Source organism: Hyperolius riggenbachi, chromosome 10 (assembly GCF_040937935.1).
Source record: "Hyperolius riggenbachi isolate aHypRig1 chromosome 10, aHypRig1.pri, whole genome shotgun sequence".
Taxonomy (NCBI): domain Eukaryota; kingdom Metazoa; phylum Chordata; class Amphibia; order Anura; family Hyperoliidae; genus Hyperolius; species Hyperolius riggenbachi.
The window spans coordinates 234,643,328-234,669,385 of record NC_090655.1 but is presented as its reverse complement, the minus strand read 5'-3'; the positions used below and the strand labels follow the sequence as shown (position 1 = coordinate 234,669,385).

The following is a 26,058-nucleotide window of genomic DNA, read 5'->3' as shown; positions in this document are numbered from 1 at the left end:
GGCGGAATCACTGTGCCTGCCACAGACCGGAAGTGCCTGTAGACTGGCGATCGTCTGTTTATGCGAAGAGTTCATAAGTTAATGGTTAGTGTTATTATTACTTTTCGTCTGTCCCCGTGCTGCTATAACTTCCTACATTGCTCTTACTGTCTGACATCTCTTCTCCACCGTACACTACGAGAGCCTGCACTGTAGCTATCATTACTATAGACTGACTCAGCTGTCGCTACTGCAAGTTTACTACAAGAACCTGCACTGCTGTTATTACCATTTTCTCTCTCCTATCCCATATATTGTAAAATCCTTCATTGCTATTATTATTATTGACTTTTTTCATACTTTCATCTAGTTATCAGCCTCTGCAATTGTAATAATTATAATAAGAAAAATGTTGAATCTCCTAGTCAAGCCCCAATTCATTCTCACAATTTTAAATGCATTATGAAATACATGCGGGGAAGACCAGAGTGCTAAAGAGAGTATGTTACTCACTGAGCGCTTCAATAGGAGGAGTGATTCCTATTGAAGTCTATAGAGGCGCCGGCTGCGCCCAAATCTAGCAGCGCTGAAAAGCACTGCTCCGTCAATTTCATCCCACTTTGCATTTGAGTTTGGCACCTCTGCACTAAACGAAACGCAGCCGGTAATGTCCGCCTCTGCCGAGAATTCAGCATGTACAGCAGTCCCCGACATCCCTCGGCCATTCGGCCAGCGACCTGCGCCCGAGCGACGGACAAGTCTCCTTTAGTCTTTACAAAAGCACTGTTTCAAAAGAATCCATTGGCCAGCCTCCCTACTCTCTTGCACACTATTTTGGCAGTAGGACTGCTCCACTGTCATTCAGTAAGTACTCTGGAAAATAAAGAAAACCCTGAAAATCCCCATGAGGGGATGGACTATTCAAAAACCTGTTGGATCTCTCAGATTTGTACTGCCCACTGTAAGTGACAGCAACATAGGAAAAAAGGTAATTTATGTTGCATTTTAATGTGGCATAAATGTACTTATGCAATTTTACACTAAAGTGGTCCTTTAACTCTATTATAATAATTCTAACATAATAATTCGGCATAGTATTCGGGAATAGTAATTAAATCGGCCCGGACTTGTGCAGAAGCAGGATCAGCTATATACCGCTGTATCCTGCGCCCAAGTCTACCGGCGCCGATTTCAAATGTACTCAGACCAGAGTGCTAAAGAGAGTACATTTGAAATCGGCGCCGGTAGACTTAGGCGCAGGATACAGCGGTATATAGCTGATCCTGCTTCTGCACAAGTCCGGGCCGATTTAATTACTATTCCCGAATACTATGCCGAATTATTATGTTTTTAAGCAACCTCGGCTCCGTCTTCTGAAGGAGCCGACTTTACTCACTGAGTGCTTCAATAGGAGGAGTGATTCCTATTGAAGTCTATAGAGGCGCCGGCTGTGCCCAAATCTAGCAGCGCTGAAAAGCACTGCTCCGGCTAAAGACCCTGCCTCAACTCTCATGAAGCCATTAATTAGTATGACCATCCCTATTGAATATGAGCACATCCTATGCAAACAATGAGCACAGCAGCAGTGGGGCACATAACTAGATGGGTCAAACACTTGAGAGTGTACTTTCCTGAGATTATTATTTCCTGATTACTCATCTGGCATTTCTTTCTGACCACCCCATTGTTGTTATTATTACTACAGTATTATTGCACCGTGATCACCCTAGTCAGAAATATGGTGCTGAAATATGTCACTTGGTTGAGATGGATTAGTGCTGTGCTTCTATCTTATTTTTTAAGTTCTTCGTTGTCTTCTTTTTTTTTTTTTTTTTTTTCCTGTCTATTTCGATCTTGTCCTTTTCCTCTATCTCTTCTCCATCCCCCTTTTCTCGCCCCTTTCTTACTGTTTATGTTCTTTCTTCTTAATTGTATTTCTAAAGCTCCAACATATTACGCAGCGCTGGACAATAAATATATACAAGGATGACAGACATATAATGGTCAACATAGAACAAAGTTATACAAGGCAAATTGTACAAATACATGATCAAGCGATATGGGCTGGTTAGGTAGGCCCAGTAATACAAGTACAGGCTGTCATAGGAAAGGAGCACGCAATCCTGTAGATTACACTAGGGAAGGGAGAACCCTGTCAGAGGCTTACAATCTAAAAGGGCGGGGTGGAAACACTAGGTGGGGCTGTGAAATAAATATTTAGTAGAGTTAGAGTGTGGTAGGGGGTAGGTAGGCCAGAGTGCAGTTTCTAGGCTAAAATGCACCCAGGGCGAGGGTGTAAAAATTGCACCCCCCCCCCCCCCCCGGAGCAAGGTATGACTGCCCCCAGTATAGGTTAGCCAGGTCTAGTTGCACTTAGTATAGGTCCCCCCAGTATAGGTAGCCAAGAATAGGTACCTCAGTATAGGTAGCCAGGCATAGGTGAGCCAGTATAGTTGCCCCCGCTATAGGTTAGCCAGGTAGGTGCCTCCAGTATAGGTAGCCAGTATAGTTGCCCCCAGTATAGGTTAGATAGGCAGGCGCCCCCGGTATAAGTTAGATAGGTAGGTGCCCCAGTACAGGTTAGCTAGGTGGGTGCCTCTAATATTGGTATCCAGAATAGTTGCCCCCAGCATAGGTTAGATAGGTAGGTGCCCCCAGTATAGGTTATTTAGGTAGGTGCCTGCAATATAGGTAGCCAGTATAGTTGCCACCTGTATAGGCTAGCTAGGTAGGTGCCCCCAATACAGGTTAGATAAGTGCCCCCAGCGTAGGTTAGATCGGTAGCTGCCCCTCAGTGTAGGTTAGATTAGGTAGCTGCCCCCCAGTGTAGGTTAGTTAGGTAGCTGCCCCCCAGTATAGCTTAGATTAGGTAGGTGCCCCCCCAGTATAGGTTAGATAGGTAGCTTCCCCCCAGCGTAGGTTAGATTAGGTAGCTGCCCCCAGTATAGGTTAGATAGGTAGCTGCCCCCCATTGTAGGTTAGATAGGTAGCTGCCCCCCAGTGTAGGTTAGATTAGGTAGGTGCCCCCCAGTACAGGTTAGATAGGTAGGTGCCCCCCAGCGTAGGTTAGATTAGGTAGCTGCCCCCCAGTATAGGTTAGATTAGGTAGCTGCCCCCCAGCGTAGGTCAGATTAGGTAGGTGCCCCCCAGTGTAGGTTAGATTAGGCAGGTGCCCCCCAGTATAGGTTAGATAGGTAGCTGCCCCCCAGCATAGGTTAGATTAGGTAGGTGCCCCCCAGTGTAGGTTAGATAGGTAGCTGCCCCCAGTGTAGGTTAGATTAGGTAGGTGCCCCCCAGTATAGGTTAGATAGGTAGCTGCCCCCCAGTGTAGGTTAGATAGGTAGCTGCCCCCCAGTGTAGGCTAGATAGGTAGCTGCCCCCCAGTGTAGGTTAGATTAGGTAGGTGCCCCCCAGTATAGGTTAGATAGGCAGGTGCCCCCCAGCGTAGGTTAGATTAGGTAGCTGCCCCCCAGTATAGGTTAGATTAGGTAGCTGCCCACCAGCTTAGGTTAGATTAGGTAGGTGCCCCCCAGTATAGGTTAGATAGGTAGCTGCCCTCCAGCGTAGGTTAGATTAGGTAGGTGCCCCCCAGTGTAGGTTAGATAGGTAGCTGCCCCCCAGTGTAGGTTAGATAGGTAGCTGCCCCCCAGTGTAGGTTAGATTAGGTAGGTGCCCCCTAGTATAGGTTAGATAGGTAGGTGCCCCCCAGCGTAGGTTAGATTAGGTAGCTGCCCCCCAGTATAGGTTAGATTAGGTAGCTGCCCCCCAGCGTAGGTTAGATTAGGTAGCTGCCCCCCAGCGTAGGTTAGATTAGGTAGCTGCCCCTCAGTGTAGGTTAGATTAGGTAGCTGCCCCCCAGCGTAGGTTAGATTAGGTAGGTGCCCCCCAGTATAGGTTAGATTAGGTAGGTGCCCCCCAGCGTAGGTTAGATAAGGTAGCTGCCCCCCAGTATAGGTTAGATTAGGTAGCTGCCCCCCAGCGTAGGTTAGATAAGGTAGGTGCCCCCCAGGGTAGGTTAGATAGGTAGCTGTCACCCATAATGGAGGGGGGAGCCGGAGCCGCGGGGAGGGCAGCCCGACCTCTCCCTCTCCTGGGCCGCCCTCCGTGCTCCCCCCTCAGATGCAGAGCGAGCAGCCAGGGAGGAAGCGCTGTATACAACATACCTCTCTGCGTTCCAAGCGCTGCTCTCTCGCCGCCGGTCTCTTCCTCTCTGCCGCCTATACGATGATACACACGCTGCGAAGCTTCCTCCCTTCCTCCCTGGCGCTTCCTCCCTGGCTGCTCGCTCTGCATCTGAGGGGGGAGCACGGAGGGCGGCCCAGGAGAGGGAGAGAGAGGTTGGGCTTCCCTCCCTCCGGCTCCCCCCTCCATTACAGCGCCCACCTCCCACCTGCTCCCAACAGCGCCCCGGGCGGCGGCACGGGCCGCACGGCGCTAGAAACGGGCCTGGTAGGCCATTTTAAAGAGGTGGGTTTTGAGGACTTGCTTGAATGTGTTGAAGGAGGGAGCAAGTCTGATGGGCAGTGGAAGGGCGTTCCAGAAGGTGGGGGCGGCTCTTGAGAAATCCTGCAGGCGGGCATAGGAGTGGGAAATGCATGGGGCGTGAGGCGCAGGTCATTGGAGGATCGGAGAGGACGGAGCAGTGCTTTTCGCCGCTGCTAGATTTGGGCGCAGCCAGCGCTGCCATAGACTATAAAGGGATTCAGTCTATAGCGGCGCTCAGTGAGTAACGCCGGCGCCGTCAGAAGACGGAGCCGGGAGCCGAGGTTGCTTAAAAATCATAATAATTCGGCTTCCAGCAATAGCTGGAAGCCGAATTATTTAATTCCCCCACTATCCATGGCGGCCTGGAGGGGGAATAGTAATTGATTCGGCCCGGACTTGTGCAGAAGCAGGATCAGCCATATAACAGCTGAATCCTGCGCCCAAGTCTACCGGCGCCAAATTCAAATGTACTCTGGAGAGGACGACCAGGTGTATACCTGTGAACAAGCTCCGAGATGTAGGTAGGGTAGGTTTTGTGCACAGATTTATACGCCAGGCATAGAATCTTGAAACTTAACCTGTTAATGTTCTTTCTTGCTTTTCTCCTTTAATTCTTATATCCTGCCCTCCTCTTTTTATTATTCACGCATCCCCTCTTGTTCTTGCTCTTCTCTTGTTCCTCTTCATGTTCCTGCCTCAACTCTCACAAAGCCTGCAGATAGAGATAATGTCTTCACCTATCCATATTATGAGGTTGGTCCCAGAGCTAGAAGAAGCATACACTGTTCAGCTGGGGTGCAAATATATGCAGCTTGGAATGGGGCTAGTCTTAATGATCAGCATGATCCAACTCAAAATTATTAGTATTTCTCAGTACAGCTGTGCTTCTATCTTCTTCCTCTTGTTGTTTTCTCCTCTATTTCAGTCTTGTCATTTTGCTCCTCTAATTCTTTCCCCATCCCTACTTATTCTTGCTCTTCTCTCCTTCTTGTTCTTTCTTTTCCTATTATTCTTACACTCTGTCCTTCTGCTTCTCTTATTCTACTTCTATTCTTCATTTTTCTTGCCCCTTTCTTCAGCCTCTTCATGTTCCTCTCGTCCTTTTCTTTCTATGTTTTCTTCTTCCACCTTGTCCTCCTGTTCATCTTATTCTTTTTCTACCTCTTCTTCTTTTCCTTGTCCCTCCCCCCCCCCCCCCCCCCTTTGCTCTTGTTCTTCCTATTCACCTTTTGACTATTGTACACTTGAGGAGAACCTGGTAACACTCTCTGTTGTCAAACAAGGGAGAACCCAGAGTATTGCTGATGTACCACAGGTGTTTAACATCTTCCTATCAGAGCCTCAAACTTCACTACAGTCTGAAAGAGAATACCTCTGAAAAAGGAGAGGTTAAAACGTTGCGCCATCCAAAAATAGCATCAGCTTGGTGCAGTATTGGTTATGAAGGTGAGGGTTAGGGTGGTGGGTGATGGCAGTTGGGTTGTAGAGTGACAATAGAAAACCACTCTGGGTCTAAATTGCTTGATAGCAGTTTTATATTTCTGTTTCATAACTAATTTGTTTTATTCTCCTGAACAGATCTCATTGATGTTCAGTTCAGGTGTAAAAGAAAATAAGCCAAACCAAGAACCATCATCTCATATGTGCAGAGACTGCAATACCAGCACAGAGGATGGATCACACCTCCAAGAAGATATTGGACTTCATCCTGGAGATTGTTTTCTTGCTGACTGGAGAAGTAAGGAGAATTCAGGGAGGCCACATGATGTCACTCTTACCCCTGTTCAGGAAATGCACACCTGACAAGAGAGTTGAGGAGGATTCTGGGAGTTCACATAACATTATTCTTATTTGTATTAATGAAAACATACCTGACTGGAGAGGTGAAGAGGATTCTGGGGAGGGTCACCTGACATTCTTGGTTCTGTTAACTAAGCAGACACCTGAAGCTAGATACTTGGGTGTAGGTGGCTTCGAAAGAGTAAAGCAAAAGAAGGAGTAAGTGGGTGGTTAAAAAGTACTTTCCCCGGAAGCCTTTATTTGAAGGACCAAAACAACATATTTTGCTGCTTCACCCACTTTCTCATGAAGTAGTTGCTGTACAGTCCTGGCCAAAAGTTTTGAGACTGTCAAAAATATTGGAAATTAGAAAAGTTGGTGCTTAAGTTTTTATAATAGCAATTTGCATATACTCCAGAATGTTATGAAGATTGTTCAGATGAATTGCATAGTCCTTCTTTGCCATGAAAATTAACTGAATCCCCCAAAAAACTTTCCACTGCATTTCATTGCTGTCATTAAAGGACTTGCTGAGATCATTTCAGTAATCATTTTGTTAATTCAGGTGAGAATGTTGACGAGCACAAGGCTGGAGATCATTATGTCAGGCTGATTGGGTTAGAATGGCAGACTTGACATGTTAAAAGGAAGGTGATGCTTGAAATTATTGATTTTCCATTGTTAACCATGGTGACCAGCAAAGAAACACATGCAGCCATCATTGTGTTGCATAAAAATTGCTTCACAGGCAAGGATATTGTGGCTACTAAGATTGCACATAAATCAACAATTTATTGGATCATCAAGAACTTCAAGGAAAGAGGTTCAATTCTTGTTAAGAAGGCTTCAGGGCGTCCAAGAAAGTCCAGCAAGCGCCAGAATCGTCTCCTAAAGAGGATTCAGCTGCGGGATCGGAGTGCAACCAGTGCAGGTTGCTCAGGAATGGCAGCAGGCAGGTGTGAGTGCATTTGCACGCACAATGAGGCGAAGACTTTTGGAAGATGGCCTGGTGTCAAGAATGGCAGCAAAGAAGCCACTTCTCTCCCAAAAAAATATCAGGGACAGATTGATCTTCTGCAGAAAATATGGTGAATGGACTGCTGAAGACTGGGGCAAAGTCATATTCTCCGATGAATCCCCCTTTCCGATTGTTTGGGGCATCTGGAAAAAGGCTTGTCAGGAGAAGAAAAGGTGAGCGCTACCATCAGTCCTGTGTCATGCCAACAGTAAAGCATCCGGAGATCAGTCATGTGTGGGGTTGCTTCTCATCCAAGGGAGTGAGCTCTCTCAAAATTTTGCCAAAAAACACAGCCATGAATAAAGAATGGTACCAAAACACCCTCCGACAGCAACTTCTTCCAACAATCCAACAACAGTTTGGTGAAGAACAATGCATTTTCCAGCATGATGGAGCACCGTGTCATAAGGCAAAAGTGATAACTAAGTGGCTCGGGGACCAAAACGTTGACATTTTGGGTCCATGGCCTGGAAACTCCTCAGATCTTAATCCCATTGAGAACTTGTGGTCATTCCTCAAGAGGCGGATAGACAAACAAAGACCAACTAATTATGAGAAACTCAAAGAAGTGATTATGAAAGAATGGGTTGCTATCAGTCAGGATTTGGCCCAGAAGTTGATTGAGAGCATGCCCAGTCGAATTGCAGAGGTCCTGAAAAAGAAGGGCCAACAATGCAAATACTGACTCTTTGCATAAATCTCATGTAATTGTCAATAAAATCCTTTGAAATGAAGGAAGTGCTTATAATTATATTTCGGTACATCACATAAACAACTGAAACAAAGATCTGAAAGTAGTTTAGCAGCAAACTTTGTGAAAACTAATATTTTTGAGAGTCTCAAAACTTTTGGCCAGGACTGTAATAAATGACATACATATAACACACACAACTTAAAGTAGTTCCAGTTAAAAAAACTACAGGTAGTGGCTTCTGATGGTGTTTCTGTTCTTATTGTCTCATTTTGAGGTCTTTGTAAATTGAAGACTTGACAGGAGGGATGAGGAAGATTCTTGGAAGGTAGCATGGCAACACTTTTTTATCTCTATTTATAAAACGCAGAACTGATTAGAAAGGTGAGGGGGATTCTGGAATGTCACATGATATTACTGCTTTTTTTTTCAACATAGAGATTTCCTTCTGTAATGGCTGGTAGTCCTGTGACCATTATGGTCCCCACACTTCACTCTGTGCCATCTAAGAGAAAAACTGAGAAGATTGTAGAAGTCATCCACAAAATGTTTTTACTGCTGAGGAAAGAGGTGAGTTGTGAAGGAAATTTTGAGACATTATGCTATAACAACAAGAGATGTGTCTGGATGGTGACGGTATCATTATGTGTGCCAGGTTCCTGTAAGGTGTCAGGATATTACCATCTATTTCTCCATGGAGGAGTGGCAGTATATAGAAGCTCACAAGGATCTCTACAAGGGTGCTATGATGGAGAATCAGACATCTCGCACATCACAGGGTAAGGGGAGACTTTCATTTCTTATAAAGAAAAGCAGTACAGAGCGTCCACCAAGACACAAAGAGACAATGTAGTCAGTTGGTGTGTTTATTTCCTACAGATGGATCCAGTAACGAAATCCCACCAGAGAGATGCGTGGGTCCTCTTTACTCCCTGGATTGTCAACAGGAAGATCCCACCATCCCCCACCATTATCAGGTAGGTGGAACTAAGATTCTTAAATGAAACCTGAGATGGATTAAATTAAAGCATTTATACTTAGCTAGGACCTCCTCCAGCCCCCATCAGGCTGTAGGCTCCCTTGCCATCTAACAGGGCTACTCAGATCGTTTGCTGGATGTCCCGGTACATAACTTAATTTGCTATCTATTGCGCTTTCGCAAGCCCTGTGAGCTCCTGAAATTCTGCACATTAGTACAGTGCAGGCGCAGAACGCTCCCAGCCATGGGATCGCGACAGGGGCATGCATGGCCGTGGTGCAAAGAAGCGAGGCTGAGCTAATGTACAGGGACAGCCAGAGGACGATCCGAGGCGCTTGTGGAGATGGCAAAGTAGCCCATGGCCTCAAGGAGGCTGGAGAAAACCCCAAGTATGGTAAGTATAAATGCTTTACTTGAATCCACCTCAGGTACAGTTGAAGCCAATGTATCAAGGCACGTTAGGCAGAATTAAAGACAAAACCTGAATTTCAGGTTCCAAAAGCCCAGAACACGACTGCTAATATCAAACCACATCTTTAGAGGCAAACACAAGAAGAAACTTGGGTTCAAAATATGCTGTTACCGTGATAAGAGGAAAGCCTTAGGATCCTATTGAGGCTGCCCTCGGTGGTCCGCAGTCCCTCCTGTTTCTGAGCGCGGGCCCCCTCCACATTGTGGCCGCATGGCTCCTCTTTTGCATTCATGGCCATGCGTTAGAAGCTCGAAAGTGCATGCGCAGTATCAGGGAGCCTGCGGCTCCATGCTACTGTGTATGCGCTGGCGGGCTAGAGCGTCTACAGTGCGGCCATGAATGCAGAAGAGCAGTGATAGACAGAGATGGATGGGGCAGAAAACTGAAGGAGGCCAAGGCTCAAAGTTGGCTGCAGCGCCATTGGAGGAGGAACTTTGCAGTTGTCACACTAACTATATATGTAATCTTTGTTCATTGAGTTTTTTTTCTATGGGTTTAGAGTGAGGAGTCAAAGGATATAAAATTGGAGTGTAAGATGGAAGAAGCGGACATGTATCAGAAGAATGATCAGCAGTCTACGGAGGAGGACAATACGATGGTGAATGTGAAACTGGAAGAAATGTACACAGATATCAGCGTAGGTGAGTAATAAACACACTGGGCCAGATTTATCAAAGCATTACCAACAGTTTTTAAACAGTTCTAACCAGCAGGAGGGACAGTTATGCATGATAATAAGAAAAATACTTAATAGCAGCAGTTTAGCATGAATTTCTAGAGCTGCACTACAGTTAGGAAACGTGATTAACCACCCTGGCGTTCTATTAAGATCGCCAGGGCGGCTGCATGAGGGTTTTTTTTAAATTAAAAAAAAACTATTTCATGCAGCCAACTGAAAGTTGGCTGCATGAAAGCCCACTAGATGGCGCTCCGGAGGCGTTCTTCTGATCGCCTCCGGCGGCCAAAAGTAACACGGAAGGCCGCAATGAGCAGCCTTCCGTGTTTTGCTTACTTCGTCGCCATGGCGACGAGCGGAGTGACGTCATGGACGTCAGCTGACGTCCTGACGTCAGCCGCCTCCGATCCAGCCCTTAGCGCTGGCCAGAACTATTTGTTCCGGCTGCGCAGGGCTCAGGCGGCTGGGGGGACCCTCTTTCGCGGCGGATCGCCGCAGAGCGGCGGCGATCGGGCAGCACACGCGGCTGTCAAAGTGCCGGCTGCGTGTGCTGCTCTTTATTTCATCAAAATCGGCCCAGCAGGGCCTGAGCGGCACCCTCTGGCGGTAATGGACGAGCTGTGCTCGTCCATACCGCTAAGGTGGTTAAGAAGTGCTTAGAGCAGAACTGTCAGGCATAAAATCAATTCTTTATTTTTATCTGGTAAACAAGTAATAAGGTTGCTAACCGGGAAATCCAAAAGTTAAAAATCACTCTTACTTCCATAAAACATCATTCCCCAGTTTCCCTGGCTCTTATTTGGTACATTGCCGCACAAACGAAGTTGCAGGGCATGCTGGGTTGTCTCTTTTTTCCTTCTTTACTTTCCCATCAGACATAGCTAATGCAGCCTGATTGGTTGAAGCCTCTTTCCCTCCTATTTTCCCCTCCCACACCTCTGTTCCTCTCTGATTGGCCAATATTTCTCATGCTGAGACAATGCACTTTCTACTGCAGATCTGGGTGGAAGTGTCTGAAGATTGGAGGAGGGCGGGCAATGATACATAGACAGAGTAAGGGAGGAACTTATGTCAGGATTGGCTTCAAGATAGACACAGTCAAAATGGGAAATTCTAAGAAGGACTTTCTCTTTTTTTTTTTTACTATAAAGATTTTTTTTTTTTGCCTAACTTTATTGATTGATTGTTGCGATTTGCTGGCAGCAATCATCTACAGGACCGTGCACAATCACATGCACGCGTGATGGCGGGCGGTGGATTTTAATGCAGGACGTAGAACCTACTTCCTAAAACCTACAGCAGCACTAATTAGGACGTAGAATCTATATCCTGAAACAATAAGCAGTTAAGTAGGTAAGGTGGAGTACGACATCCAAAAATGTAGACTCTTATTAAGCATTTCTGCCGCCTGGACGTGATGCTCGCGTCCAGGCAGCTGCTGCTGTGCGGATGCCCGCTCCCGCCCACGATCCCGCTCCCACGCGTGTGCACGTGGTGCCCCCCCCCCCCCCCCGTTAGCCCAGCGATCAATGAATGGGAATATAATTCCCATTCATCGATCTAAGTCCCCTCTAGAAAGATGACAGCTTTTCAGAAACCGCCGTCTTTCTGAAAAAAAAAAAAAAGTTTCCCGTCCTCCTAGTACAGAGAAAATGCTCACCATGGCCATCTTGTGGCCAAATAGTAATACTACATCTACATACACTTTTTAATGAAATAAACCTATATTATTACGTTTAAAATTAACTGTTTACCTCTCACACCAAAAATTTACCAAATAAATTTTTTATTGATAATATACAAAAAAACAAAACATAAATAGTTACCTAAGGGTCTGAACTTCTTATATATGCATGTAAAGAGAGTATATTTCGAACATTTTTTTTAATGATAAGCTTGTAAATACTGATGGAAGCAAATCTGAAAAAATGCACCTTTATTTCCAAATAAAATATTGGCGCCATACATTGTGATAGGGACATCATTTAAATGGTATAATAACCGAGACAAATAGGCAAATAAAATACATAGGTTTTAATTATGGTAGCATGTATTGTTTTAAAGCTATAACGGCTAAAAACTGAGAAATAATTATTTTTTTTTTCATTATTTCCGTAATATTCCTGTTAAAATGCATTTATAAAAAAAAATAATTCTTAGAAAAATGTACCACCCAAAGAAAGCCTAATTGGTTGCGGGAAAAACAAGATATAGATCAATTCATTGTGATAATTAGTGATAAAGTTATTGGCGAATGAATGGGAGGTGAAAATTCGGCGGTAACGGGTGCTAGCGGAGGCATATGAAGAGGAGTCAGGAGGACGCCGGGGGACCTCGCTGCCTGCGGTGGGCTGAAAAAAGCCCCAGGTAAGTGTAATCTTTTAAATTCCGGCACTGCTCGGGGTCCCTTTAAAAAAAATTCCACTGCACGTCTTATTGATTATGAATAGGAGGGTAAGAATGGTGAGTGATGGCAGTTGGGTTGTAGAGTGGCAATAAACAATCACTCTGGGGCCCATACTGTATGCAATTAACTTTTTCACCTGAGTTATCTCCTAGGAGATCATTTTTTATCATCTCTTTAAAATAACTTTTCATCATTTTTCAATTGAAAAAGTACCCAAAAGTAGGTTAAGCACTTTCAAAAGTATTTTAAGTGTTTTCTTGCTTGCTAGTGGTTTAAAAGGCATTTTATTGACAAGGTGTGAACTTATCACCTAGGAGAAAAGTCAGGAGAAAAGGTGAATTGCATATGGGCCTGGGAGTCTAAGAACTGCTTATTATCACACATCAGTCTTATATTTTTGTTCCATAATTATTGTATTTTATTCTCCTGAACAGATCCCATTAATGTTCAGGTCAGATCTGAAAGACAAATAAGCCAAATCAAAGACCAACATCTCTTGTGTGCTGAAACTTTGATATCAGCACAGAGGATGGACCACATGTCTGAGAAGATATTACACCTCATCCTGGAGATTGTTTGCCTGCTGACTGGAGAGGTAAGGAGAATTCGGGGGGGAGGGGGGGGGGGGCACATTATGTCACTCTTACCCCTGTTCAGGAAATGTACACCTGACAGAGTTGAGGAGGACTCTGGGAGGTCACATGATATTACTTTTATTTGCATTAATGAAAACATTCCTGACTGGAAAGGTGAGGAGAATTCTGGGAGGGTCACCTGACATAGTTCTAGATTCTGTTAACTAAGCAGACACCTGTAGCGTCAAAAGAGTAAAGAGAAACAAGGAGTAAGCAGGTGATTAAAAAGTACTGTCCCCCAGAAGTCTTTATTTGAAGGACCAACACAATAGGCTTGATTCACAAAGCGGTGCTAACAGTTAGCACCCTGGTGAAAAGTCCTTTATCACGCCTAAACTCAGTTTAGGCGTGATACGTTTAGGCATGATAAGTTTAGACGTGATAAGTTTAAGCACCAACTGGGTTAGCACCGCAGTGCACAGCTGATCAAAAGTTTTGCGCTATCAAAGTCTGGTGCACTTCGCATAGAGTTTAATGGCGCTGCTTTGCGCGTGGGACTTTGCACACGATCTAAGCTTATCACGCCTAAACTTATCATGCCTAAACTTATCACGCCTAAACTTATCACTCCTAAACTGGCTTTTCACCAGAGTGGGTCAATGGTTATCACGCCTAAAGTCTTTTACTGGGTTAGCACCGCTTTGTGAATCGAGCCCAATGTATTTTGTGGTCTTCACCCACTTCCTCATGAAGTAGTTCCTATAATAAATTACATACATATAAAACACAACTTAAAGTTGTTCCAGTTTAATGAAAAAAATGAAGCAAAACTACATGCAGTGGCTTCTGCTGGAATTTCTGTTCTTATTGTCTCATTTTGAGGTCTTTGTAAATTGAAGACTTGACAGGAGGAATGAAGAAGATTCTGGGAAGGTAGCATGGAAACACTCTTATCTCTATTGTAAAACACTGAACTAATCAGAAAGGTGAGGAGGATTCTGGGACGTCACATGACATTTCTATTGTTTTTTTCAATACAGAGCTTTCCTTCTGTAATGGCTGGGAATCATCTGACCATTATGGTCCCCCCACTTGACTTGCTTCCATCTGAGAGAAAAATTGAGAAGATTCTAGAAGTCTTCCACAAAATACTTTTGCTACTGAAGGGAGAGGTGAGCAGTAAAGGGAGTTATGGGAAATCAGTAACAACAAGGGATGTGTCTGGATGTTGACAATATGGTTATGTGTGCCAGGTGCCTGTAAGGTGTCAGGATATCGCCATCTATTTCTCCATGGAAGAGTGGCAGTATATAGAAGCTCACGAGGATCTCTACAAGAGTGCTATGATGGAGAATCAGACGTTCCTCACATTACAGAGTAAGGGGAGACTTTCATTTCTTGTAAATTAGAGAGGAGTATGGAGGGTCCACAAGGACGAAGCAGGTTGTTTGAACACTCAGAGCAAAGCACTGAAACTAGGTGCCCCATAGCAGCAATGTAGTACTACTCGGGGCACAAAAGGGTAATTGCCTCAAGTGGTTGCCGGACTCCTTATTACATCTCCCTCCGAGTTGCGACAACTTGGAGGGGGAATAGTATTTAGCGCTGCTGGGGAGTTTTGCGGCAGCAGGGAGAGCCAACATTTGGCTCACCCTGTGCCCAACTCACCGGCGACTTGGTAATATATACGCCCAACAATTTCAGCGCAGCGCTGCGTTAATCAATTGGGTGCCATCATAGGCCGTAATGAGATTTACTATAGTGGTGCTCATGGACTAATTTGGGCAGCGGTGATAGCTGTAATATGTCGGCGCTATATAAAAATACTTAATAATAATAATAATAGCTGGAGCTCAAATTAGAAAAAAAGAGGTAATTTGACCACTGTTATTAGCCGGTGCCCCGAAAAATGTCTTCCCTCGAGTTGCGGCAACTCCGAGGGGGAAGAACATTAATGCCACCCAGGAGTTTGGCTGCAGCAGGGTGAGCTTCACATAGTGCCAGAATTTGGCCATGACTAGGGCTGATCGGAACAGCTGAATTCCGATTTCGTCGAAATTTCGTGTACCGCATGTGAAAACCGAATTTCGGGTTCCGAATTTTTGTGTTCCGAGTGCATTTCTATTGAAGTCAATAGTGCCAACTTCTGCGGTTAATTGTAAAGCCCCTGTACATGCTATCATCACCAAATTTGGCATGTATAATAAGCAGATGAGTGGGAACATGGTAAAAACATTTTTGTGAAAAGACCTTATAGTTTTTGAGCAAATAGATTTCAAAGTTTCATAGGAAAAATGTTTTTTAAACTGTGTAAAATGACACTGCTGCAGTACAGGTTACTGCATTCCGAGTTCTGTATACATATTGTATACATTTCATTTTATGGGGGGGGGGGGGGGGCTCTGGAGGAGAGGGGGCGGTCAACCTCCTCCTCTCCCCCAGAGCCCTTGTACAATCCATGGACAAGGGGCTCTTCCCCACCTCCGGGTTCATGGTGCCATCCGGGGTTCCCCTTTAACAAGCGGACCCCGGAAGCCGCCCCCACCGCAGGAGAAATGAGTTTAGGGGTACACGGTACCCCTTACCTATTTCAGCAGAGTTAAAAGAAATAAAAACACGACAACGAAAAAAGTTATTTATTTATATTTATTTATGTTCTAAATTAACCAGGGATTCTTACCTTGTGAAAATCCCACGACATCTCATCACCCTCCCACACTGAACTCCCGCCATTGAATGGTCACAGTCAACCTCTGCACCTGTATAGCAGAGGCTATGAACACGAAAATGTTGCCTTTGAAACAAGAAATGTCGGCAAACAGTAATGCGATCAAAATGGCCACTGGGAAATCCCGGAACGCTGGAGGCCACACTAGAGTGGCGAAACCAGCCATTTTTCACATAGATGGTGGGTCCAGGTGACCAGAGCAGGAGGTGCCCTGGTCCCCTGGACTCACCTATTTATGTGTAATAACGCTCAGTCTGACACTCTGAGGTGGCCTCTGGGGAACGGGAATTCCCCAGCAGCCATTTTTGTTTATGACACAGATTGCCGAAAATTCTTGTTTTAGCAAACAATTTTCATGTTTCTAGCTTATGCAATACAGATTGCAGAGGCTGTCTATAGCCATTCAGCCCCGGGAGTTGGGCGGGTGTGTGGGACCACTCCTGAGGATACTGGCGTGGGACCACTCCTGAGGATACTGGCGTGGGATTATTGCAAAGTAAGTATCCCTGGTTAATCCAGAGCAATAAAGGACTTTTTTCGTTGTCGTGTTTTTTTTTTTTTAACTCTCTGCTAAAATGGGTAAGGGGTACAGTGTACCCCTAAACTCATTTCTCCTCGGGAGGGGCGGCTTCCGGAGTCTGCTTGTTAAAGGGGACCCCCGGATGGCACCATGAACCCTCCAGGACATCGGTGGCCCCCACCTCCTCCTGGGGCACCGGAGGTGGGGAAGAGCCCCTTATCCATGGATTGGACAAAGGCTCTGGGGGAGAGGGGGAGGTTGGCCGCCCCTCTCCTCCAGAGCCCCCCCATACCATGGACCATGCAGGCTGGTATAGCTCAGGGTGCGAAGCCCCACGTGGCCGGGACTCCGCATTCAGGCTATCCCAGCCTGCATGGGAGACAAGGAATTAAGGAGGCTTGGGAGGGGGGACCCCACGCTGTATGCCCACCAAGATTCCTCCCCTTCCTTTCTCCATCATCTGATAGACACATAGAGACAATTGGCGTCAATTCACCAGAGAGGATTTACTAAGAGAAAAAAGGTAGGTAGTTTATCTCATGAGGTATTTTAACACTCTGGAGTCAATTCACCAGTGTGAGAGGACAGAGAGAAAAGTGTTCGATAGCAGGGGATAATGGAGAGATATGCATGAGGAAAGTGTGAGAAAGCAGAGAGTTAGGTAATCGGTATTAATGATTTACATGGGATACTTTTCCTCTCTGTAAGCTTGAAAGTGAAGCACTGTGGGTAGGAGGCGGATTTTACCACTACTTGACCAGAGTATTCCCGCCTTTTACTGCCGGATCATATCATAAATCATATCACGAGTGAGTCTGAACTTCTTCACCACCTCTGTCTCAGTAAAATTATCAAGAACTGTTCTCTCACGAAAAATACGAGGGGCGATTAAACAGACCCTCCTCCTGTGCCTTCGTCTCCTCATAATAGAAGCAAGCTCTAAGGCCTAGTGCACACCAGAGCGGTTCGGCTGCGTTTTGCGATCCGCTTGCGGCTGCGGATACGCTTGGGTAATGTATTTCAATGGGCTGGTGCACACCAGAGCGGGAGGCGTTTTGCAGAAACGCATACTCCCGGGCTGCTGCAGATTTTGGATTGCGGAGGCGTTTCTGCCTCAATGTTAAGTATAGGAAAAACACAAACCGCTCTGAAAAATGGCACTTCAGAGCGGTTTGCCAGGTGGTTTTTGTTACAGTAGCTGTTCAGTAACAGCTTTACTGTAACAATACATGAAATTCTACTACACCAAAAACGCTTCACAAAACTGCAAAATGCTAGCTGAAACGCTACAGAAAAAGAAGAAAAAGCGTTTCAAAATCTGCTAGCATTTTGCGGATCTGCTAGCAGTTTTTGGTGTGCACCAGGCCTAACAGAGTAAGCTCAAAAGGCTCCATCTTCCACAGCAGCAGCTGCTGTGTGAAAACCACGATATCTCCACGTTCATTCAGGGGATAAAGAGATGAAAAAATAACGAATGGCCACACCCCCTTTCTTCCCTGGTGAATTGTGATTTGGAGAAAAACTAACTACCGTACTAACTATCACTTATTTATCTCATACTTATCTCACATTTATCTCTTGCATTTCTCTCTGTCGATATTTTCCCCTATACTTCTGTAGAATTGCTATTTGGAGATATCGCAGGAGGTAAATTACCTCCCAAGAGATAAATAGGTTGGTAACCTCTGGTGAATTGACGCCAATGTATTCAGTCAGTGTGTTTGTTTCCTACAGATGCATTCAGTAGCAGAAACCCACCAGAGACATGTGCAGGTCCTCTTTATTCCCAGCATTGTGCACAGGAAGATCACCATTATCAGGTAAGTGGAACTAAGAATCTTAAGCCAATATATCATGGCAGGTCAGGCAGAACAAAGGAGAAAACCTGAAATTGAGGTTCAAAACACCCTCAACATGACCAATGATATCAATCCACAACCTTTAACCACTTCAGGACCATAGGCTTACACCCACCTAGTGACCAGGCTATTTTTTTTTTTTTTTTTACAATTTAGTGCTCTGCAGCTTTAAGAGCTCACTGCAGAGCCATACTATTGAGCACACAAGTGATTTACCCCCCCCCCCCCCTTTTTCTGTCCACCAACAGAGCTTAATGTTGGTGGGCTCTGATCTCTGCTCCAACGTTTATTTGTTTGTCTTTTTTTTTTGTAAATAGATTTGCAGCGCTGTACAATGTAAATAGATGGCGGTTTTGCCGTCTAACAGTCTCCTAGCGGCGATCACCCCTGATAGACTGATGATGGAGCGGAGCCGTGAATAAAGAAAGATCTCATACTTACCTGGGGCTTCCTCTAGTCCCATAAGCACATGTATGGCCCATCCGCGCATGCGCAGAGGAGCCTGACTGGCGTGGTTGGGCCAGATTACTGGAACCGATAGCCAGAGAATAGAGGCACTCGGGAGGACGGCGAGGGACTCGGTGGTGCTTATAAGGCTAGAGGAAGCCCCGGGTTAGTGTCAAATCTTTCTTACTTCTTGTCTCAGGTTTACTTTAAGTAAAATATGAAGAATACAGTGTTTTTTTTGGTGGTAACTGCATTTGTTACACTTACTATATATGTAGTCTTTGTTCATCGATTATTTAATTTTTTTTTTTTCATTGGGTTTAGGGCGAGGACTTGAAGGATATAAAGTTGGAGTGTAAGACAGAAGAAGCGGAAATGTATGTAAAGGATGATCAGCATCAGCAGCAGTCTACAGAGGAGGGCAATATGATAGTGAATGTGAAACTGGAAGAAATGCCCACAAATATCAGCGTAGGTGAGTATTACACACAGTGACTCATTAAGCAATGAAGGTGGACTATGATCAGTGCCAAAAATGCTTCTTAAAGTATAACCACACTGAAAATTCTGTTATAAAAATGCCACTACATGCCTTCCCCCCTTTTGTGTTTACATTTTCAGGTGCCAGGGGCTGAGGGATCAGAAGAATCCTTACCAGACATAGAGGTTGATTCATCAGTCAACGGCAATATTACCTGTACTTGCGCGGTAGTAGCGTCACCCGCAGTACTCCAGTAGTGCAGCCGTTACTATGGTAATGCGTGTGCTTCTGGAGTACCGTAGGTCATGCCACTAGCGTATCTCACAGTACTTCAACCCCCATTGTCTAATGTCCTACCATATTATTATTAATAATTTATATAGCAGTGATGTCATCTTCAGCATATTACAGTCATGTCACTGACTGTACTCCGAAGAGCTCACAATCTAATCCTACCATAGTCATAGTCTAATGTCCTACCATATTATGTATTTATATAGCACTGACATCTCCTGCAGCACTTTACAGAGTACATAGTCATGTCACTGACTGTCCTCAGAAGCGCTCACAATCTGAACCCTACCATGGTCATAGTCCAGTGTCCTACAATATTATTATTATTATGTATTTATATTAAACTGACATCTTTTGCAGCACTTTACAGAGTACATAGTCATGTCACTGGCTGTCCTCAGAGGAGCTCACAATCTAATCCTACCATAGCCATAGTGTAATGTCTTACCATATGAAGTATTTATAGAGCACTGACATCTCCTGCAGCACTTTACAAAATACATAGTCATGTCACTGACTGTCCTCTCCAAGACACACACCGTCACAAATGGCAAAATGGGGCCTTAAAAAGTAATACCAAACCTATTTTGAGCATTTCATTGCCTGCTGGGGGCTTAACAGTTATTTTATTGATAATGCAGTATGTGAATACTGTACATCTCTTATGAGAAGAAAAGTAATTGAATAGGGCCCACTGCTGAACTGAGTAGAAAGTGAACAGCGGCGCCAAAAGGATAAAATATGTTAAAATTGTTAACGTTAGGGAGGTAGTGGTGGACTCACCATCCCCAAACACACAAAGCTGTCGAATTTTCAGCACAAAAAATGTATTTACATACTCCAATTAAACAGGCCTGTTTTAACAATTTTAACATATTTTATCCTTTTGGCGCCTCTGTTCACCTTCTACTCTATTAGTGTCCACCCCGAGGTGGAGGGGTGTTCATACCCTTATTTCCTGATCTACAGAGAGCGACATCTTAGTCCTGAGTGGGGACGGGCGTAATCTCCCCACCAGCATTTACAGTGGTTGCCTGTGCGGTAACCCTGGTTTGTGAGTATAAATTGCTTACAATTCATTTCTCCTCCCTATTCCAATACATACTACCCTATATTGGGCTCTCGGTTTCCCTCTTTTACATACACTGCTGAACTGAGGTGGACCTTGCTATGGAGAAAGTACAGGCCATAGAGTCATTCCATTAGGAATCGCCCAATTTTGAGAAAAACATTGATGCAGCATTGGTATGAAAGGATGGGACATTTTCTCATTCATATGTGTCCAAAATCAATTCTTAAAGTCCTGTTTTCCCTCACCTGCCCCTGATTTAGGTTGCTCGAAAGATAGCGACATTTAAAGCAAGGTTTGAATAGAAATGTACCTTAATAAAGGGAAGGCTCTGCACTGAAAACAGTTATGCTTTCCTGGGTCCCTCTCCCCTTTCCAGTTTTGAGATGAAAAATATTTTTTCCCGCTAATTAACTCTCCAATGGAATAAACAATGTTTAGCCCTTTTCAGATGACAAGGCTCTGGCCCCTTAAAGGATTTCTGAGGTGAAAAATGTACTGTAGCTTTATTTACCTGGGGCTTCTTCCAGCCCCTAGAAGTCATTTGTATCCTTTGCCGCAGCTCCGATCTTCTCCTGGATCCCTCTGGCAGCCCCTAAAGGATTGCTGATCCACTCTGCATCAACAGTGGTTATCTAGTTAGTTTCAACCACGTTCTAACACCACCAATGTTTAAGAATTATCAAAAACTGTGCAGCTTTTTTCAGAATCGGGCATCGTGTATAGTAATGGTCAAGTAGATGCAAATAGCTTCGAGTTGATGTGCATTTATGCAAATTTATGCAGCTTAAAAATGAACCAATCAAATTTTACCTCAGCAGGATTTGATTGGTTCATTTTCAAGCTGCATAAATGTGCATAAAAATGTGCATCAAGGTAACGCTGTATGGGGGAGGAAAGAGGGAACCACTAGACACCAGGTAACGCTGTATGGGGGAGGAAGGGGGAACCACTAGACACTAGGTAACGCTGTATGGGGGAGGAAGGGGGGACCACTAGACACCAGGTAACGCTGTATGGGGGAGGAAGAGGGAACTACTAGACACCAGGTAACGCTGTATGGGGGAGGAAGAGGGAACTACTAGACACTAGTAATGCTATCTAGTGGCCTTCCCTTCCTCCCTCATACAGCATTCTCTGGTGTCTAGTGGTCCCCCCTCTTCCATACAGTGTTCCTTGGTGTCTAATGGTCCCCCCCTCCCCATACTGCATAAATTGTGTCTAGTGGTCCCCCTCTCCCATAGGGTGTTCCTTGGTGTCTAGTGGCTGCCCTTTCTCTTCCATAGAATTTTCCCTGATGGTTTAATGGCCGCTCCTCTGTATCCCGCATCCCCTTGCGTACAGGTAGCAGAGGTGGTAGAACAGCATTTTACCTGACCTTTGTATGGATCCCCAAGAAGTTTAACACAAGCTTCAAACTCTAAGGGCTCTTTCACACTAGAGGCTGCGGTAGAAAAGGCTGAAAGTCAGCCTTTTGCTTAACGCCAATACATAGCGTTTTCAAAGCGTTTTGAAAGAGTTTTACAGCCCATATGAAAACGTCCTTTTTTTTTTTCTTCTATAAAAATAAGTGAACAAGATAGCTGTAAAACGCTTTGAAAAGGCTTTGAAAACGCTGAAGTTGGCGTTTTCCATTGACTATCATTGAAACGCCAACAGCCAACTTCGGCTGTAAACAGCCCTGAAAAAGCTCCTGGGAACGTTGAAACGCAACGCTCCAAAACGCCGAGTTAAATGTGAAAGGTAAAATTAAAGTCTATGGACTTTCTTTTACCTAGCAAAACGCCAACTTCGGCCGTGGCGTTAAAACGCCGAAAAATCCCTCTGGTGTGAAAGGGCCCTAAAGGCCAAATCTGAGGCAAAGGAAGACGAGGAGACTGGGTGCAGTCTGTCTGGTCCTGAATCAGTTAAGATGCTGCTCCACCAGCTCTGCTGCCTGCACTCTGCTAAGGGGCGGCAGTGGAGAGAGAGGGCGGCCACTAGACACCAGGAACATGCTAAAGGGGCCCATACACCTAACGATTTTCCCGCCAATATACAGCCGTTTCGATCACATCACAGTGATCAAAACGGCTGTGAAATCGCCGCGCACACCGCTGAAAGAACGATCGATTTCCGTCCGAAATCAATCGTTCCCGTCGATTCCCATTGACCCATCCGTGCGGAAGATTTTTCTCGGTCGCCGGCGGGTCGGGAGTGCATCGTTAGCGGCGTTCGAATGCCCGACGACCGACGCAATACAGCGGGTATACATTACCTGTTCAGGCCAGCGCGAGCCCCCTGGTTTTCTTCTCCGCTTCGGGCTCCAAACCGTTCCTGCAGCTACACAGAACTTCCTGTCCCGGCAGGAAGTTTAAACAGTACAGCGCCATCTACTGTTTAAATTTCCCCGGACAGGAAGTTCGGTAGCAGAAGCGGAGAAGAAGACAGCGGGGACTCGCGCCGTCCGGAACAGGTAATGTATGCAGGGGAAGGGGGGGAGCGGTGGGGGGGGGTTGGTATGGCAGCTCCACAGATTGTGATCGGTTTCAGGCTGAAATCGATTCACAATCTGTTTGCAGTAAAGGTGGCCTTACGATCCCTCTCTGATCAGATTCGATCAGAGAGGGATCTATCTGTTGGTCGAATCGGATGGCAAATAGACCAGTGTATGGCCACCTTAAGGGAGAGGAATGGGGGTGTACTCCATTGTTTTTTCCCCTGGGGGACATTTTTAGGAGTAAAATATTTTGGTTAATACTCGCGTATATGCGGTCATAATGGAATGACCGAATTATGAAGAGGCTTTTGCCATACAGCTTAAACCAAAACAATAATTCTTTTTGTATCTTTAGTTCCCAGAGAGAATATCGAACAATCTGTGGATTCCTTGAAATGGCGGGCTTCATCTCCAGACTCTGTAGTGAAAAGTGAGGTACAAGAATCTGCTTCAAGAATCCCAGATACCCCAAACACCCTCCCATCACCTCATGAGGTGAAACCTGAAAAACCTTGTTTTGGAAATTCACACCCTGACACCTCCAATGTTGTTCTAGACCTTCACATTGCAGAGAGGTCCCCAGCGGCCCACTCTACATCTAAAGACAAACCTCCCATTGGTAGCTCAAGTAGCAAGAAACTTAGTACCAAAGATGGAGAGCAGAAGACCTTTTTGTGTTCTGTGTGTGGTAAATGTATCAAGACAAAAGGTACTCTTGATAGACATATGCGATTTCACACTGGAAGAAACCTTTATCCATGCACCGACTGTGACAGGAAGTTTGTGAGTTTGTCACTCCTTAACCGACATTGCCGGAGTCATACAGGGGAGCGGCCATTCTCATGCCCAGATTGTGGGAAAAGTTACGCCACCAACTATAAACTTACAGCGCATCGGAGGTTTCACACGGGGGAGGAGCTGCACACCTGCTCCGAATGTGGGAAACAGTTTGCAGAGAAATCGCTGCTCTTTGCACATCAGAAGTATCATTTAGCCATTAAGCCCCATAAATGCCCCGAGTGTGGGAGGGGCTATGTATTTAAATCGCAACTGATTCAGCACCAAAGAGTTCACACTGGAGAGAAGTTGCACAAGGAAAAGTTGCACGTGTGTCATGAGTGCGGAAAAAGGTTCACACAGAAATTTCAGCTAGTAAGCCACCAGACCCAGCATGCTGATGCAAACCAGACCCAGCAGGCTGATGCAAAGCTACATGTATGCCCCCAGTGTGGAAAGCATTTTTTCGGGAGTTCCCAATTGTCAGCACATAAGAAGACACATGCAGATGGAAAGCCTTATGCCTGCTCCGAGTGTGACAAGAGCTTTGCCTACAAGGCAGAGCTGGTGGTCCATCAGAACTTTCACACAGGAAAAGAGACCTTCTCATGCCTGGAGTGTGGGAACTGTTACGCTTTCAAATCTGAGTTAAAGAGGCACATGCAAATTCACACGGGGCAAAGGCAACATACATGCCCCGAGTGTGGTAAAGGCTTTACCTGGAAGTCCGGACTAGACGTGCACTTGAGATGCCACCAGGGTGTCAAGCCATTCTCTTGCCCTGAGTGTGGAAAAAAATTTGTAGAAAAAGCAAAGCTGAATAAACATCGGATTGTTCACACGGGGAAGCCGTTCCTGTGTTCCACGTGTGGCACAAGCTTTACGTCCCAGGCCCAGTTAAACAGACACAAAGCAACTCATGCTGAGAAGCAGCCAGAGGGTGAAAAGACCCCTGTGGACAATAAAGAACTCGGTCCACACGAAGTCCCTTCTGTAAAATGTACCTGCTTTCAATGCGGCAGATCCTTCACACAAAGATCAATCCTTAAATCTCATCTGAGGACTCACACGGGTGAGCGGCCCTTCTCCTGCTCAGAATGTGGCAAATGCTTCAGAACTAATTGCAGACTTTCCGCGCACGTCCAGTTGAAGAGCTGTGGTAAAAACCTGACGTGTCCAGATTGTGGTCGGAGCTTCAAGAAAAAGGTGACGTTCCTCTCTCACTTAAAGGTTCACACAGGAGAGCTGACTATAATTTGTAAGGAGTGTGGGGCAGGATTTTCAAGCAATCAAGGTCTCCAGCGCCACCTCAGTTCTCACACGGGCAAGAAGCCCTTCGCCTGCACAGAATGTGACTTCAGTTGCATACGGAGGTTTAAATTGACCCTTCATCTTCAAACTCACAAATCTTCTCATCCTGAGGGTGAAAAGACCCCCGTGGACAAGAAAGAACTCCCAAAATTTACCTGCCCCGAATGCGACAGTTCATTTGTGCATAAGAGTACCCTTAAAACTCATCTCAAGATTCACACGGGCGAGAAGGCCTTCGCCTGCACAGAGTGTGACTATCGTTGCATACGGAACAACGACCTGAATCGTCATCTTCGAACTCACACGGGGGAGAGGCCATTCTTTTGCTCGGGGTGCGGAAGGACTTTTTTACGGAAGTATAAACTTAAAATGCATCAGAAGGAATGTGAAGGTGAATAAAGAATCAGTAGGGTGTGTCAGTAACTGTTGATTACTATGGATGAGCAATGATTTGCAAATTCTTAAACCTGGGTTTAAATTGATTGGTCCATTTTCAAACTGCATACATTTGCATAAAAATGTGCATAAACTCAGAAGCATTTGCAGCTCTTCGATCATTATATTGATTACGCTGCATAGAGGGCCCTGTTTCTCTCTCTACACACTCACATACTGTTTACTGGCTGCTAGGCGTGTTCCAGGATACCTAGTTATGTTATGGACAACCAGAACCACTGGAATGTTTGTAGAAAGCCTAAAATGACCAGGAAGCATGCCTACTGAAAAAGCTGTGCGAAGTACAGTTGATCTTCATTAAACAGAATCTATGTGCCCGAGAAGTTATCCAACAGTTTTGGTCTTCATCAGTGCAAGGATTAATATGACACTATGCTAGGCGCAGCACGGTAGAGGCCGTACAGAGTACCCAGTGAAGTTATGAAGCACCACAGCATCCGGCGCAGAGATTACAGGGGCAGCATGTTTGTACTGTGTTTACAGCATGCAGTCGGAGTAGGAGGAGAAGTGAGAGTAGAGCGAGGTGAAGAGGTCATCACTGGGGAAAAGCAGCTTGTTGTGCTGTGTGAGGTGTCT

General features: G+C 45.3%; 1 protein-coding gene across 3 annotated transcripts; it reads left to right on the top strand.

Moving 5' to 3' along the window:
- Nucleotides 1-25,562, top strand: LOC137534843 (zinc finger protein 585A-like). 3 transcript variants are annotated; one of them, XM_068256511.1, is made up of 12 exons: nt 1-84; nt 6,043-6,202; nt 8,391-8,522; nt 8,608-8,731; nt 8,832-8,929; nt 9,903-10,044; nt 12,921-13,081; nt 14,102-14,233; nt 14,315-14,438; nt 18,044-18,129; nt 18,940-19,090; nt 23,294-25,562. In XM_068256511.1, the coding sequence occupies exons 2-12, from the start codon at nt 6,137-6,139 to the stop codon at nt 25,423-25,425; spliced, it is 3,348 nt and encodes a 1,115-aa protein (XP_068112612.1). In that variant the 5' UTR covers nt 1-84; nt 6,043-6,136; the 3' UTR covers nt 25,426-25,562. The 3 variants fall into 3 exon arrangements, with proteins under 3 accessions (XP_068112612.1, XP_068112614.1, XP_068112613.1); XM_068256513.1 differs by lacking the exon at nt 1-84 and adding an exon at nt 8,230-8,280 and having other exon boundaries at nt 6,160-6,202; XM_068256512.1 differs by lacking the exons at nt 1-84; nt 6,043-6,202 and adding an exon at nt 6,648-8,280.
- Nucleotides 25,563-26,058: the final 496 nt, after the last annotated feature.

Excerpts from the sequence above, each read along its gene's own strand:
- LOC137534843 (XM_068256511.1), top strand. The coding sequence starts at position 6,137 with ATGGATCACACCTCCAAGAAGATATTGGACTTCATCCTGGAGATTGTT. Across the intron at positions 8,523-8,607 it reads TTTTACTGCTGAGGAAAGAG|GTTCCTGTAAGGTGTCAGGA; the intron begins GTGAGTTGTGAA and ends TATGTGTGCCAG. Across the intron at positions 8,930-9,902 it reads CCATCCCCCACCATTATCAG|AGTGAGGAGTCAAAGGATAT; the intron begins GTAGGTGGAACT and ends CTATGGGTTTAG.